This window comes from Nerophis ophidion, linkage group LG14, assembly GCF_033978795.1.
Source record: "Nerophis ophidion isolate RoL-2023_Sa linkage group LG14, RoL_Noph_v1.0, whole genome shotgun sequence".
NCBI lineage: Eukaryota > Metazoa > Chordata > Actinopteri > Syngnathiformes > Syngnathidae > Nerophis > Nerophis ophidion.
This window is the reverse complement of record NC_084624.1, coordinates 55,404,922-55,417,293: the sequence shown is the minus strand read 5'-3', so window position 1 is coordinate 55,417,293 and position 12,372 is coordinate 55,404,922. Positions and strand designations below refer to the sequence as shown.

The following is a 12,372-nucleotide window of genomic DNA, read 5'->3' as shown; positions in this document are numbered from 1 at the left end:
CAATGTTGTAGAGAATACATGTCATATAGTAATTGAACTTTAAACTAGTACTGTCAAACAATGTTGTAGAGAATACATGTCATATAGTAATTGAACTTTAAATTAGTACTGTCAATGTTGTTGAGAATACATGTCATATAGTAATTGAACTTTAAATTAGTACTGTCAAACAATGTTTTAGAGAATACATGTCATATAGTAATTGAACTTTAAATTAGTATTGTCAATGTTGTAGAGAATACATGTCATATAGTAATTGAACTTTAAACTAGTACTGTCAAACAATGTTGTAGAGAATACATGTCATATAGTAATTGAACTTTAAATTAGTACTGTCAATGTTGTAGAGAATACATGTCATATAGTAATTGAACTTTAAACTAGTACTGTCAAACAATGTTGTAGAGAATACATGTCATATAGTAATTGAACTTTAAATTAGTATTGTCAATGTTGTAGAGAATACATGTCATATAGTAATTGAACTTTAAATTAGTACTGTCAAACAATGTTCTAGAGAATACATGTCATATAGTAATTGAACTTTAAATTAGTATTGTCAATGTTGTAGAGAATACATGACATATAGTAATTGAACTTTAAATTAATACTGTCAAACAATGTTGTAGTGAATACATGTCATATAGTAATTGAACTTTAAATTAGTATTGTCAATGTTGTAGAGAATACATGTCATATAGTAATTGAACTTTAAATTAGTATTGTCAATGTTGTAGAGAATACATGTCATATAGTAATTGAACTTTAAATTAGTATTGTCAAACAATGTTGTAGAGAATACATGTCATATAGTAATTGAACTTTAAATTAGTATTGTCAATGTTGTAGAGAATACATGTCATATAGTAATTGAACTTTAAATTAGTACTGTCAATGTTGTAGAGAATACATGTCATATAGTAATTGAACTTTAAACTAGTACTGTCAAACAATGTTGTAGAGAATACATGTCATATAGTAATTGAACTTTAAATTAGTATTGTCAATGTTGTAGAGAATACATGTCATATAGTAATTGAACTTTAAAATAGTACTGTCAAACAATGTTGTAGAGAATACATGTCATAGAGTAATTGAACTTTAAATTAGTACTGTCAATGTTGTAGAGAATACATGTCATATAGTAATTGAACTTTAAATTAATACTGTCAAACAATTTTTTAGAGAATACATGTCATATAGTAATTGAACTTTAAATTAGTATTGTCAATGTTGTAGAGAATACATGTCATATAGTAATTGAACTTTAAATTTGTATTGTCAAACAATGTTGTAGAGAATACATGTCATATAGTAATTGAACTTTAAATTAGTATTGTCAATGTTGTAGAGAATACATGTCATATAGTAATTGAACTTTAAATTAGTACTCTCAATGTTGTAGAGAATACATGTCATATAGTAATTGAACTTTAAATTAGTACTGTCAATGTTGTAGAGAATACATGTCATATAGTAATTGAACTTTAAATTAGTATTGTCAATGTTGTAGAGAATACATGTCATATAGTAATTGAACTTTAAATTAGTACCGTCAAACAATGTTTTAGAGAATACATGTCATATAGTAATTGAACTTTAAATTAGTACTGTCAATGTTGTAGAGAATACATGTCATATAGTAATTGAACTTTAAACTACTACTGTCAATGTTGTAGAGAATACATGTCATATAGTAATTGAACTTTAAATTAGTATTGTCAAACAATGTTGTAGAGAATACATGTCATATAGTAATTGAACTTTAAATTAGTATTGTCAATGTTGTAGAGAATACATGTCATATAGTAATTGAACTTTAAATTAGTATTGTCAATGTTGTAGAGAATACATGTCATATAGTAATTGAACTTTAAATTAGTATTGCCAATGTTGTAGAGAATACATGTCATATAGTAATTGAACTTTAAATTAGTACCGTCAAACAATGTTTTAGAGAATACATGTCATATAGTAATTGAACTTTAAATGAGTACTGTCAATGTTGTAGAGAATACATGTCATATAGTAATTGAACTTTAAACTAGTACTGTCAATGTTGTAGAGAATACATGTCATATAGTAATTGAACTTTAAATTAGTATTGTCAATGTTGTAGAGAATACATGTCATATAGTAATTGAACTTTAAATTAGTACTGTCAATGTTGTAGAGAATACATGTCATATAGTAATTGAACTTTAAATTAATACTGTCAAACAATGTTTTAGAGAATACATGTCATATAGTAATTGAACTTTAAATTAGTATTGTCAATGTTGTAGAGAATACATGTCATATAGTAATTGAACTTTAAATTAGTACTGTCAATGTTGTAGAGAATACATGTCATATAGTAATTGGACTTTAAATTAATACTGTCAAACAATGTTGTAGAGAATACATGTCATATAGTAATTGAACTTTAAATTAGTATTGTCAATGTTGTAGAGAATACATGTCATATAGTAATTGAACTTTAAATTAGTACTGTCAATGTTGTAGAGAATACATGTCATATAGTAATTGAACTTTAAACTAGTATTGTCAATGTTGTAGAGAATACATGTCATATAGTAATTGAACTTTAAATTAGTACTGTCAATGTTGTAGAGAATACATGTCATATAGTAATTGAACTTTAAACTAGTACTGTCAATGTTGTAGAGAATACATGTCATATAGTAATTGAACTTTAAATTAGTATTGTCAATGTTGTAGAGAATACATGTCATATAGTAATTGAACTTTAAATTAGTACTGTCAAACAATGTTTTAGAGAATACATGTCATATAGTAATTGAACTTTAAATTAGTACTGTCAAACAATGTTTTAGAGAATACATGTCATATAGTAATTGAACTTTAAATTAGTACTGTCAATGTTGTAGAGAATACATGTCATATAGTAATTGAACTTTAAATTAGTACTGTCAATGTTGTAGAGAATACATGTCATATAGTAATTGAACTTTAAATTAGTACTGTCAATGTTGTAGAGAATACATGTCATATAGTAATTGAACTTTAAACTAGTACTGTCAAACAATGTTTTAGAGAATACATGTCATATAGTAATTGAACTTTAAATTAGTACTGTCAAACAATGTTTTAGAGAATACATGTCATATAGTAATTGAACTTTAAATTAGTATTGTCAATGTTGTAGAGAATACATGTCATATAGTAATTGAACTTTAAAATAGTACTGTCAATGTTGTAGAGAATACATGTCATATAGTAATTGAACTTTAAACTAGTACTGTCAAACAATGTTGTAGAGAATACATGTCATATAGTAATCGAACTTTAAATTAGTATTGTCAATGTTGTAGAGAATACATGTCATATAGTAATTGAACTTTAAATTAGTAATGTCAAACAATGTTTTAGAGAATACATGTCATATAGTAATTGAACTTTAAATTAGTATTGTCAATGTTGTAGAGAATACATGTCATATAGTAATTGAACTTTAAATTAGTACTGTCAATGTTGTAGAGAATACATGTCATATAGTAATTGAACTTTAAACTAGTACTGTCAATATTGTAGAGAATACATGTCATATAGTAATTGAACTTTAAATTAGTATTGTCAATGTGGTAGAGAATACATGTCATATAGTAATTGAACTTTAAACTAGTACTGTCAAACAATGTTGTAGAGAATACATGTCATATAGTAATTGAACTTTAAATTAGTACTGTCAATGTTGTAGAGAATACATGTCATATAGTAATTGAACTTTAAATTAGTACTGTCAAACAATGTTTTAGAGAATACATGTCATATAGTAATTGAACTTTAAATTAGTATTGTCAATGTTGTAGAGAATACATGTCATATAGTAATTGAACTTTAAACTAGTACTGTCAAACAATGTTGTAGAGAATACATGTCATATAGTAATTGAACTTTAAATTAGTACTGTCAATGTTGTAGAGAATACATGTCATATAGTAATTGAACTTTAAACTAGTACTGTCAAACAATGTTGTAGAGAATACATGTCATATAGTAATTGAACTTTAAATTAGTATTGTCAATGTTGTAGAGAATACATGTCATATAGTAATTGAACTTTAAATTAGTACTGTCAAACAATGTTTTAGAGAATACATGTCATATAGTAATTGAACTTTAAATTAGTATTGTCAATGTTGTAGAGAATACATGACATATAGTAATTGAACTTTAAATTAATACTGTCAAACAATGTTGTAGAGAATACATGTCATATAGTAATTGAACTTTAAATTAGTATTGTCAATGTTGTAGAGAATACATGTCATATAGTAATTGAACTTTAAATTAGTATTGTCAATGTTATAGAGAATACATGTCATATAGTAATTGAACTTTAAATTAGTATTGTCAAACAATGTTGTAGAGAATACATGTCATATAGTAATTGAACTTTAAATTAGTATTGTCAATGTTGTAGAGAATACATGTCATATAGTAATTGAACTTTAAATTAGTACTGTCAATGTTGTAGAGAATACATGTCATATAGTAATTGAACTTTAAACTAGTACTGTCAAACAATGTTGTAGAGAATACATGTCATATAGTAATTGAACTTTAAATTAGTATTGTCAATGTTGTAGAGAATACATGTCATATAGTAATTGAACTTTAAAATAGTACTGTCAAACAATGTTGTAGAGAATACATGTCATAGAGTAATTGAACTTTAAATTAGTACTGTCAATGTTGTAGAGAATACATGTCATATAGTAATTGAACTTTAAATTAATATTGTCAAACAATGTTTTAGAGAATACATGTCATATAGTAATTGAACTTTAAATTAGTATTGTCAATGTTGTAGAGAATACATGTCATATAGTAATTGAACTTTAAATTTGTATTGTCAAACAATGTTGTAGAGAATACATGTCATATAGTAATTGAACTTTAAATTAGTATTGTCAATGTTGTAGAGAATACATGTCATATAGTAATTGAACTTTAAATTAGTACTGTCAATGTTGTAGAGAATACATGTCATATAGTAATTGAACTTTAAATTAGTATTGTCAATGTTGTAGAGAATACATGTCATATAGTAATTGAACTTTAAATTAGTACCGTCAAACAATGTTTTAGAGAATACATGTCATATAGTAATTGAACTTTAAATTAGTACTGTCAATGTTGTAGAGAATACATGTCATATAGTAATTGAACTTTAAACTACTACTGTCAATGTTGTAGAGAATACATGTCATATAGTAATTGAACTTTAAATTAGTATTGTCAAACAATGTTGTAGAGAATACATGTCATATAGTAATTGAACTTTAAATTAGTATTGTCAATGTTGTAGAGAATACATGTCATATAGTAATTGAACTTTAAATTAGTATTGTCAATGTTGTAGAGAATACATGTCATATAGTAATTGAACTTTAAATTAGTACTGTCAATGTTGTAGAGAATACATGTCATATAGTAATTGAACTTTAAATTAGTATTGTCAATGTTGTAGAGAATACATGTCATATAGTAATTGAACTTTAAATTAGTACCGTCAAACAATGTTTTAGAGAATACATGTCATATAGTAATTGAACTTTAAATTAGTACTGTCAATGTTGTAGAGAATACATGTCATATAGTAATTGAACTTTAAACTAGTACTGTCAATGTTGTAGAGAATACATGTCATATAGTATTTGAACTTTAAATTAGTATTGTCAATGTTGTAGAGAATACATGTCATATAGTAATTGAACTTTAAATTAGTACTGTCAATGTTGTAGAGAATACATGTCATATAGTAATTGAACTTTAAATTAATACTGTCAAACAATGTTTTAGAGAATACATGTCATATAGTAATTGAACTTTAAATTAGTATTGTCAATGTTGTAGAGAATACATGTCATATAGTAATTGAACTTTAAATTAGTACTGTCAATGTTGTAGAGAATACATGTCATATAGTAATTGGACTTTAAATTAATACTGTCAAACAATGTTGTAGAGAATACATGTCATATAGTAATTGAACTTTAAATTAGTATTGTCAATGTTGTAGAGAATACATGTCATATAGTAATTGAACTTTAAATTAGTACTGTCAATGTTGTAGAGAATACATGTCATATAGTAATTGAACTTTAAACTAGTATTGTCAATGTTGTAGAGAATACATGTCATATAGTAATTGAACTTTAAATTAGTACTGTCAATGTTGTAGAGAATACATGTCATATAGTAATTGAACTTTAAACTAGTACTGTCAATGTTGTAGAGAATACATGTCATATAGTAATTGAACTTTAAATTAGTATTGTCAATGTTGTAGAGAATACATGTCATATAGTAATTGAACTTTAAATTAGTACTGTCAAACAATGTTTTAGAGAATACATGTCATATAGTAATTGAACTTTAAATTAGTAATGTCAAACAATGTTTTAGAGAATACATGTCATATAGTAATTGAACTTTAAATTAGTACTGTCAAACAATGTTGTAGAGAATACATGTCATATAGTAATTGAACTTTAAATTAGTACTGTCAAACAATGTTTTAGAGAATACATGTCATATAGTAATTGAACTTTAAATTAGTATTGTCAATGTTGTAGAGAATACATGTCATATAGTAATTGAACTTTAAATTAGTACTGTCAATGTTGTAGAGAATACATGTCATATAGTAATTGAACTTTAAATTAGTACTGTCAATGTTGTAGAGAATACATGTCATATAGTAATTGAACTTTAAACTAGTACTGTCAAACAATGTTTTAGAGAATACATGTCATATAGTAATTGAACTTTAAATTAGTACTGTCAAACAATGTTTTAGAGAATACATGTCATATAGTAATTGAACTTTAAATTAGTATTGTCAATGTTGTAGAGAATACATGTCATATAGTAATTGAACTTTAAAATAGTACTGTCAATGTTGTAGAGAATACATGTCATATAGTAATTGAACTTTAAACTAGTACTGTCAAACAATGTTGTAGAGAATACATGTCATATAGTAATCGAACTTTAAATTAGTATTGTCAATGTTGTAGAGAATACATGTCATATAGTAATTGAACTTTAAATTAGTAATGTCAAACAATGTTTTAGAGAATACATGTCATATAGTAATTGAACTTTAAATTAGTATTGTCAATGTTGTAGAGAATACATGTCATATAGTAATTGAACTTTAAATTAGTACTGTCAATGTTGTAGAGAATACATGTCATATAGTAATTGAACTTTAAACTAGTACTGTCAATGTTGTAGAGAATACATGTCATATAGTAATTGAACTTTAAATTAGTATTGTCAAACAATGTTGTAGAGAATACATGTCATATAGTAATTGAACTTTAAATTAGTATTGTCAATGTTGTAGAGAATACATGTCATATAGTAATTGAACTTTAAACTAGTACTGTCAAACAATGTTGTAGAGAATACATGTCATATAGTAATTGAACTTTAAATTAGTACTGTCAATGTTGTAGAGAATACATGTCATATAGTAATTGAACTTTAAATTAGTACTGTCAAACAATGTTTTAGAGAATACATGTCATATAGTAATTGAACTTTAAATTAGTATTGTCAATGTTGTAGAGAATACATGTCATATAGTAATTGAACTTTAAACTAGTACTGTCAAACAATGTTGTAGAGAATACATGTCATATAGTAATTGAACTTTAAATTAGTACTGTCAATGTTGTAGAGAATACATGTCATATAGTAATTGAACTTTAAATTAGTATTGTCAATGTTGTAGAGAATACATGTCATATAGTAATTGAACTTTAAATTAGTATTGTCAAACAATGTTGTAGAGAATACATGTCATATAGTAATTGAACTTTAAATTAGTATTGTCAATGTTGTAGAGAATACATGTCATATAGTAATTGAACTTTAAATTAGTACTGTCAAACAATGTTGTAGAGAATACATGTCATATAGTAATTGAACTTTAAATTAGTACTGTCAAACAATGTTTTAGAGAATACATGTCATATAGTAATTGAACTTTAAATTAGTATTGTCAATGTTGTAGAGAATACATGTCATATAGTAATTGAACTTTAAATTAGTACTGTCAATGTTGTAGAGAATACATGTCATATAGTAATTGAACTTTAAATTAGTACTGTCAATGTTGTAGAGAATACATGTCATATAGTAATTGAACTTTAAACTAGTACTGTCAAACAATGTTTTAGAGAATACATGTCATATAGTAATTGAACTTTAAATTAGTACTGTCAAACAATGTTTTAGAGAATACATGTCATATAGTAATTGAACTTTAAATTAGTACTGTCAAACAATGTTGTAGAGAATACATGTCATATAGTAATTGAACTTTAAATTAGTACTGTCAAACAATGTTTTAGAGAATACATGTCATATAGTAATTGAACTTTAAATTAGTACTGTCAAACAATGTTTTAGAGAATACATGTCATATAGTAATTGAACTTTAAATTAGTACTGTCAAACAATGTTGTAGAGAATACATGTCATATAGTAATTGAACTTTAAATTAGTACTGTCAAACAATGTTTTAGAGAATACATGTCATATAGTAATTGAACTTTAAATTAGTATTGTCAATGTTGTAGAGAATACATGTCATATAGTAATTGAACTTTAAATTAGTACTGTCAATGTTGTAGAGAATACATGTCATATAGTAATTGAACTTTAAATTAGTACTGTCAATGTTGTAGAGAATACATGTCATATAGTAATTGAACTTTAAACTAGTACTGTCAAACAATGTTTTAGAGAATACATGTCATATAGTAATTGAACTTTAAATTAGTACTGTCAAACAATGTTTTAGAGAATACATGTCATATAGTAATTGAACTTTAAATTAGTACTGTCAAACAATGTTGTAGAGAATACATGTCATATAGTAATTGAACTTTAAATTAGTACTGTCAAACAATGTTTTAGAGAATACATGTCATATAGTAATTGAACTTTAAATTAGTACTGTCAAACAATGTTTTAGAGAATACATGTCATATAGTAATTGAACTTTAAATTAGTACTGTCAAACAATGTTGTAGAGAATACATGTCATATAGTAATTGAACTTTAAATTAGTACTGTCAAACAATGTTTTAGAGAATACATGTCATATAGTAATTGAACTTTAAATTAGTATTGTCAATGTTGTAGAGAATACATGTCATATAGTAATTGAACTTTAAATTAGTACTGTCAATGTTGTAGAGAATACATGTCATATAGTAATTGAACTTTAAATTAGTACTGTCAATGTTGTAGAGAATACATGTCATATAGTAATTGAACTTTAAACTAGTACTGTCAAACAATGTTTTAGAGAATACATGTCATATAGTAATTGAACTTTAAATTAGTACTGTCAAACAATGTTTTAGAGAATACATGTCATATAGTAATTGAACTTTAAATTAGTACTGTCAAACAATGTTGTAGAGAATACATGTCATATAGTAATTGAACTTTAAATTAGTACTGTCAAACAATGTTTTAGAGAATACATGTCATATAGTAATTGAACTTTAAATTAGTACTGTCAAACAATGTTTTAGAGAATACATGTCATATAGTAATTGAACTTTAAATTAGTACTGTCAAACAATGTTGTAGAGAATACATGTCATATAGTAATTGAACTTTAAATTAGTACTGTCAAACAATGTTTTAGAGAATACATGTCATATAGTAATTGAACTTTAAATTAGTATTGTCAATGTTGTAGAGAATACATGTCATATAGTAATTGAACTTTAAATTAGTACTGTCAATGTTGTAGAGAATACATGTCATATAGTAATTGAACTTTAAATTAGTACTGTCAATGTTGTAGAGAATACATGTCATATAGTAATTGAACTTTAAACTAGTACTGTCAAACAATGTTTTAGAGAATACATGTCATATAGTAATTGAACTTTAAATTAGTACTGTCAAACAATGTTTTAGAGAATACATGTCATATAGTAATTGAACTTTAAATTAGTACTGTCAAACAATGTTGTAGAGAATACATGTCATATAGTAATTGAACTTTAAATTAGTACTGTCAAACAATGTTTTAGAGAATACATGTCATATAGTAATTGAACTTTAAATTAGTACCGTCAAACAATGTTGTAGAGAATACATGTCATATAGTAATTGAACTTTAAACTAGTACTGTCAAACAATACACGGCTCACACTTAATGATTGTATGTAAAGTATGCATTGTTACCTGCTGAAGCTTACGGTTGCGTATTTTGGGTTTTTGGCATGTAAAATGATCAAAGAGTGCAGAATCAGTGAAGGTACTCAGGCTGACCCCTTGCACCTCCACAGGTCCTGCACACACAGGCACCCTGCCGTCAAAATTGAGGGTCTTGCGCCTTTGCAGGATCCACAACAGACGGCAGTCACACATTAGAGGGTTCCCATCCACTCTGAGGGTCTCCAGGCTGTTGACAGAGTGGAAGGAACCCTCTTCCAATGTCTGCAGGTCATTCGATGAGAAGTTGAGGACCCGAAGCTGCCGAAGGCCTCCAAGGGCGTGGGGCTCCACCGTCGTCAAGCCTGTGCTGACCATGATTAGCTCCTTCAGCCTCATCAGGTCTCTGAAGGCCCATGGCTCCAGTGTGGTGATGGGGTTGTAGGAGAGGTTGAGGTGCGTTAGATGCACCATGTTTTTGAAGGAACCAGAAGGGACGGAGGTGATGTTGGTGTTTGTAATGGACAGCCAGTGGAGGTCAAGACCCTGGAAACTAAGAGGGGAGATGTATTCCAGGTAGGGCCAGTGATCGATATCTAGACCTCGAAGGTTCGAGAGCTTTCGGAAGTTCTGGTCCTCAAGAGCCGTAATGCTGACGTGACGGAGGCGAAGGGTGACGAGGCTGCGCAGGTAGGACAACGTTTGGCCTGAAATGGATGTCAAGTTACAGCGAGCTATGGTGAGATCTTCCAGTCCCAGCAGACCCGAGAATGCCTGTGGATTTGGTAAACAGAGAATTTATTTGAAGAGACAATGCTGGGTTTTTTGCACTGAAAGAAAGTAATGGTTAGGAAATATTCAACTTGTAAGACGATGAAAGGCAAGACCAGGGCAACATAACCAGTGATACAGCAATAATACCATGCATCAGATTACTTCCATATCAATGGCTCTGCTAGAGGATTGGTTTGTACGGTATTAACTTGTTTCATTGTCCTCAATCCAGACTTTCTGTTGCATTTTTGGCTTGGCAACGACTTTCAGCAGCTTTCAAATGCAAGTTCTAGTCTCATAGAGTCATGCTTATCGTATCTACAATGACATAACATACCTTGTGGGAAATATAAACCAGGTCATTGTCTCCCACTTCCAGGTGTTTTAGACTCTTCAGGTCTTGGAAGGTGTAGTCCAGCAGAATGACAATCTTGTTTTCACTCAGGTCCAGGCTGGTCAGATTGCCCAGCTTGGCGAAAGCCCCCATGGGCACTAACTTCAGCTGGTTGCCTCGTAACTTCAGCACTTTAAGACCTGGCAGACTGGCAAAGGAATTGGGCTCTAATGTGGCGATGAGGTTTTCACTAAGATCCACCTCCTCCAGCCGGGGGTACGGTGCCAGATCCCCTGCTTGTACCCATCGGAGTCGGTTCTTGCTGAGATCCAGGAGTTGTGTCTCGGTGGGGATGCCTTCGGGGATGTTGGTGAGCCGCCGCCGCTGACACGACACCGACCTCAGCTGAGCCGAGCACTCGCACCGCGGCGGGCAGGCCTGGCTACTTCCTGGCAGCGTCAAAGTTAAGACGGCTACCAGAGAAGCAGCCAGGACCCCCCACCACATCTTCGGCCATGGCACTAAGGCACGCCCACCAGGGCCAGGAGAGCCAACCATGGCCCTGGTTTTTGGACTCCTCGCCTATTGCAGGCAGGGTAACTTGGACCTGTGAGAGAAAAATACAGAAGACAGGAAGAGGAAGTCAAATATTTGCACGAGCAGAGATAGTCTCTCTCAAGAGAAAGATGAAGCCTATCTCCTACCATCTTGAAGGCTCATAAAAATGACATCCAGTCCGCAGTAAATGATCCATGCTTCTTCTGGTTAAGTCATTTGGTACTGAAGCCGTGCAGATTTGCAGCCTATCATGACACGGCTTTAAAATACAACTGACAGGCTCTGGTCGGGCACGCGGCTCCATTTAAGATATTTAGGAGAATTTGTCATTGAACTAATTCATCCCAGGTTTCAGATGGATGACAGAATGTTGCTGCTTCTCCTTGCAAACACAATGAATATATCATCAGCCTGCATAAACAAAGAGAAGTAGGTTGACTCACAGACTCAAGTCTTTTTGGTCAGGTGTGCGATGATGCATGTGT

The 12,372-nt window shown here is 29.4% G+C and overlaps 1 protein-coding gene across 1 annotated transcript in view; it reads right to left on the bottom strand.

The window, feature by feature from the left end:
- The window catches only part of LOC133568892 (leucine-rich repeat and immunoglobulin-like domain-containing nogo receptor-interacting protein 3), a 42,599-nt gene extending 30,668 nt beyond the window's left edge, over window positions 1-11,931 (bottom strand). The window contains exons 1-2 of the mRNA XM_061921087.1: window positions 11,333-11,931; window positions 10,252-10,995 (exon numbers count right to left, since the gene is read on the bottom strand). Coding sequence (XP_061777071.1) covers window positions 10,252-10,995; window positions 11,333-11,887 — 1,299 coding nt within the window. The 5' untranslated portion in view covers window positions 11,888-11,931. The remainder of the gene's footprint in view (window positions 1-10,251; window positions 10,996-11,332) is intronic.
- Window positions 11,932-12,372: the final 441 nt, after the last annotated feature.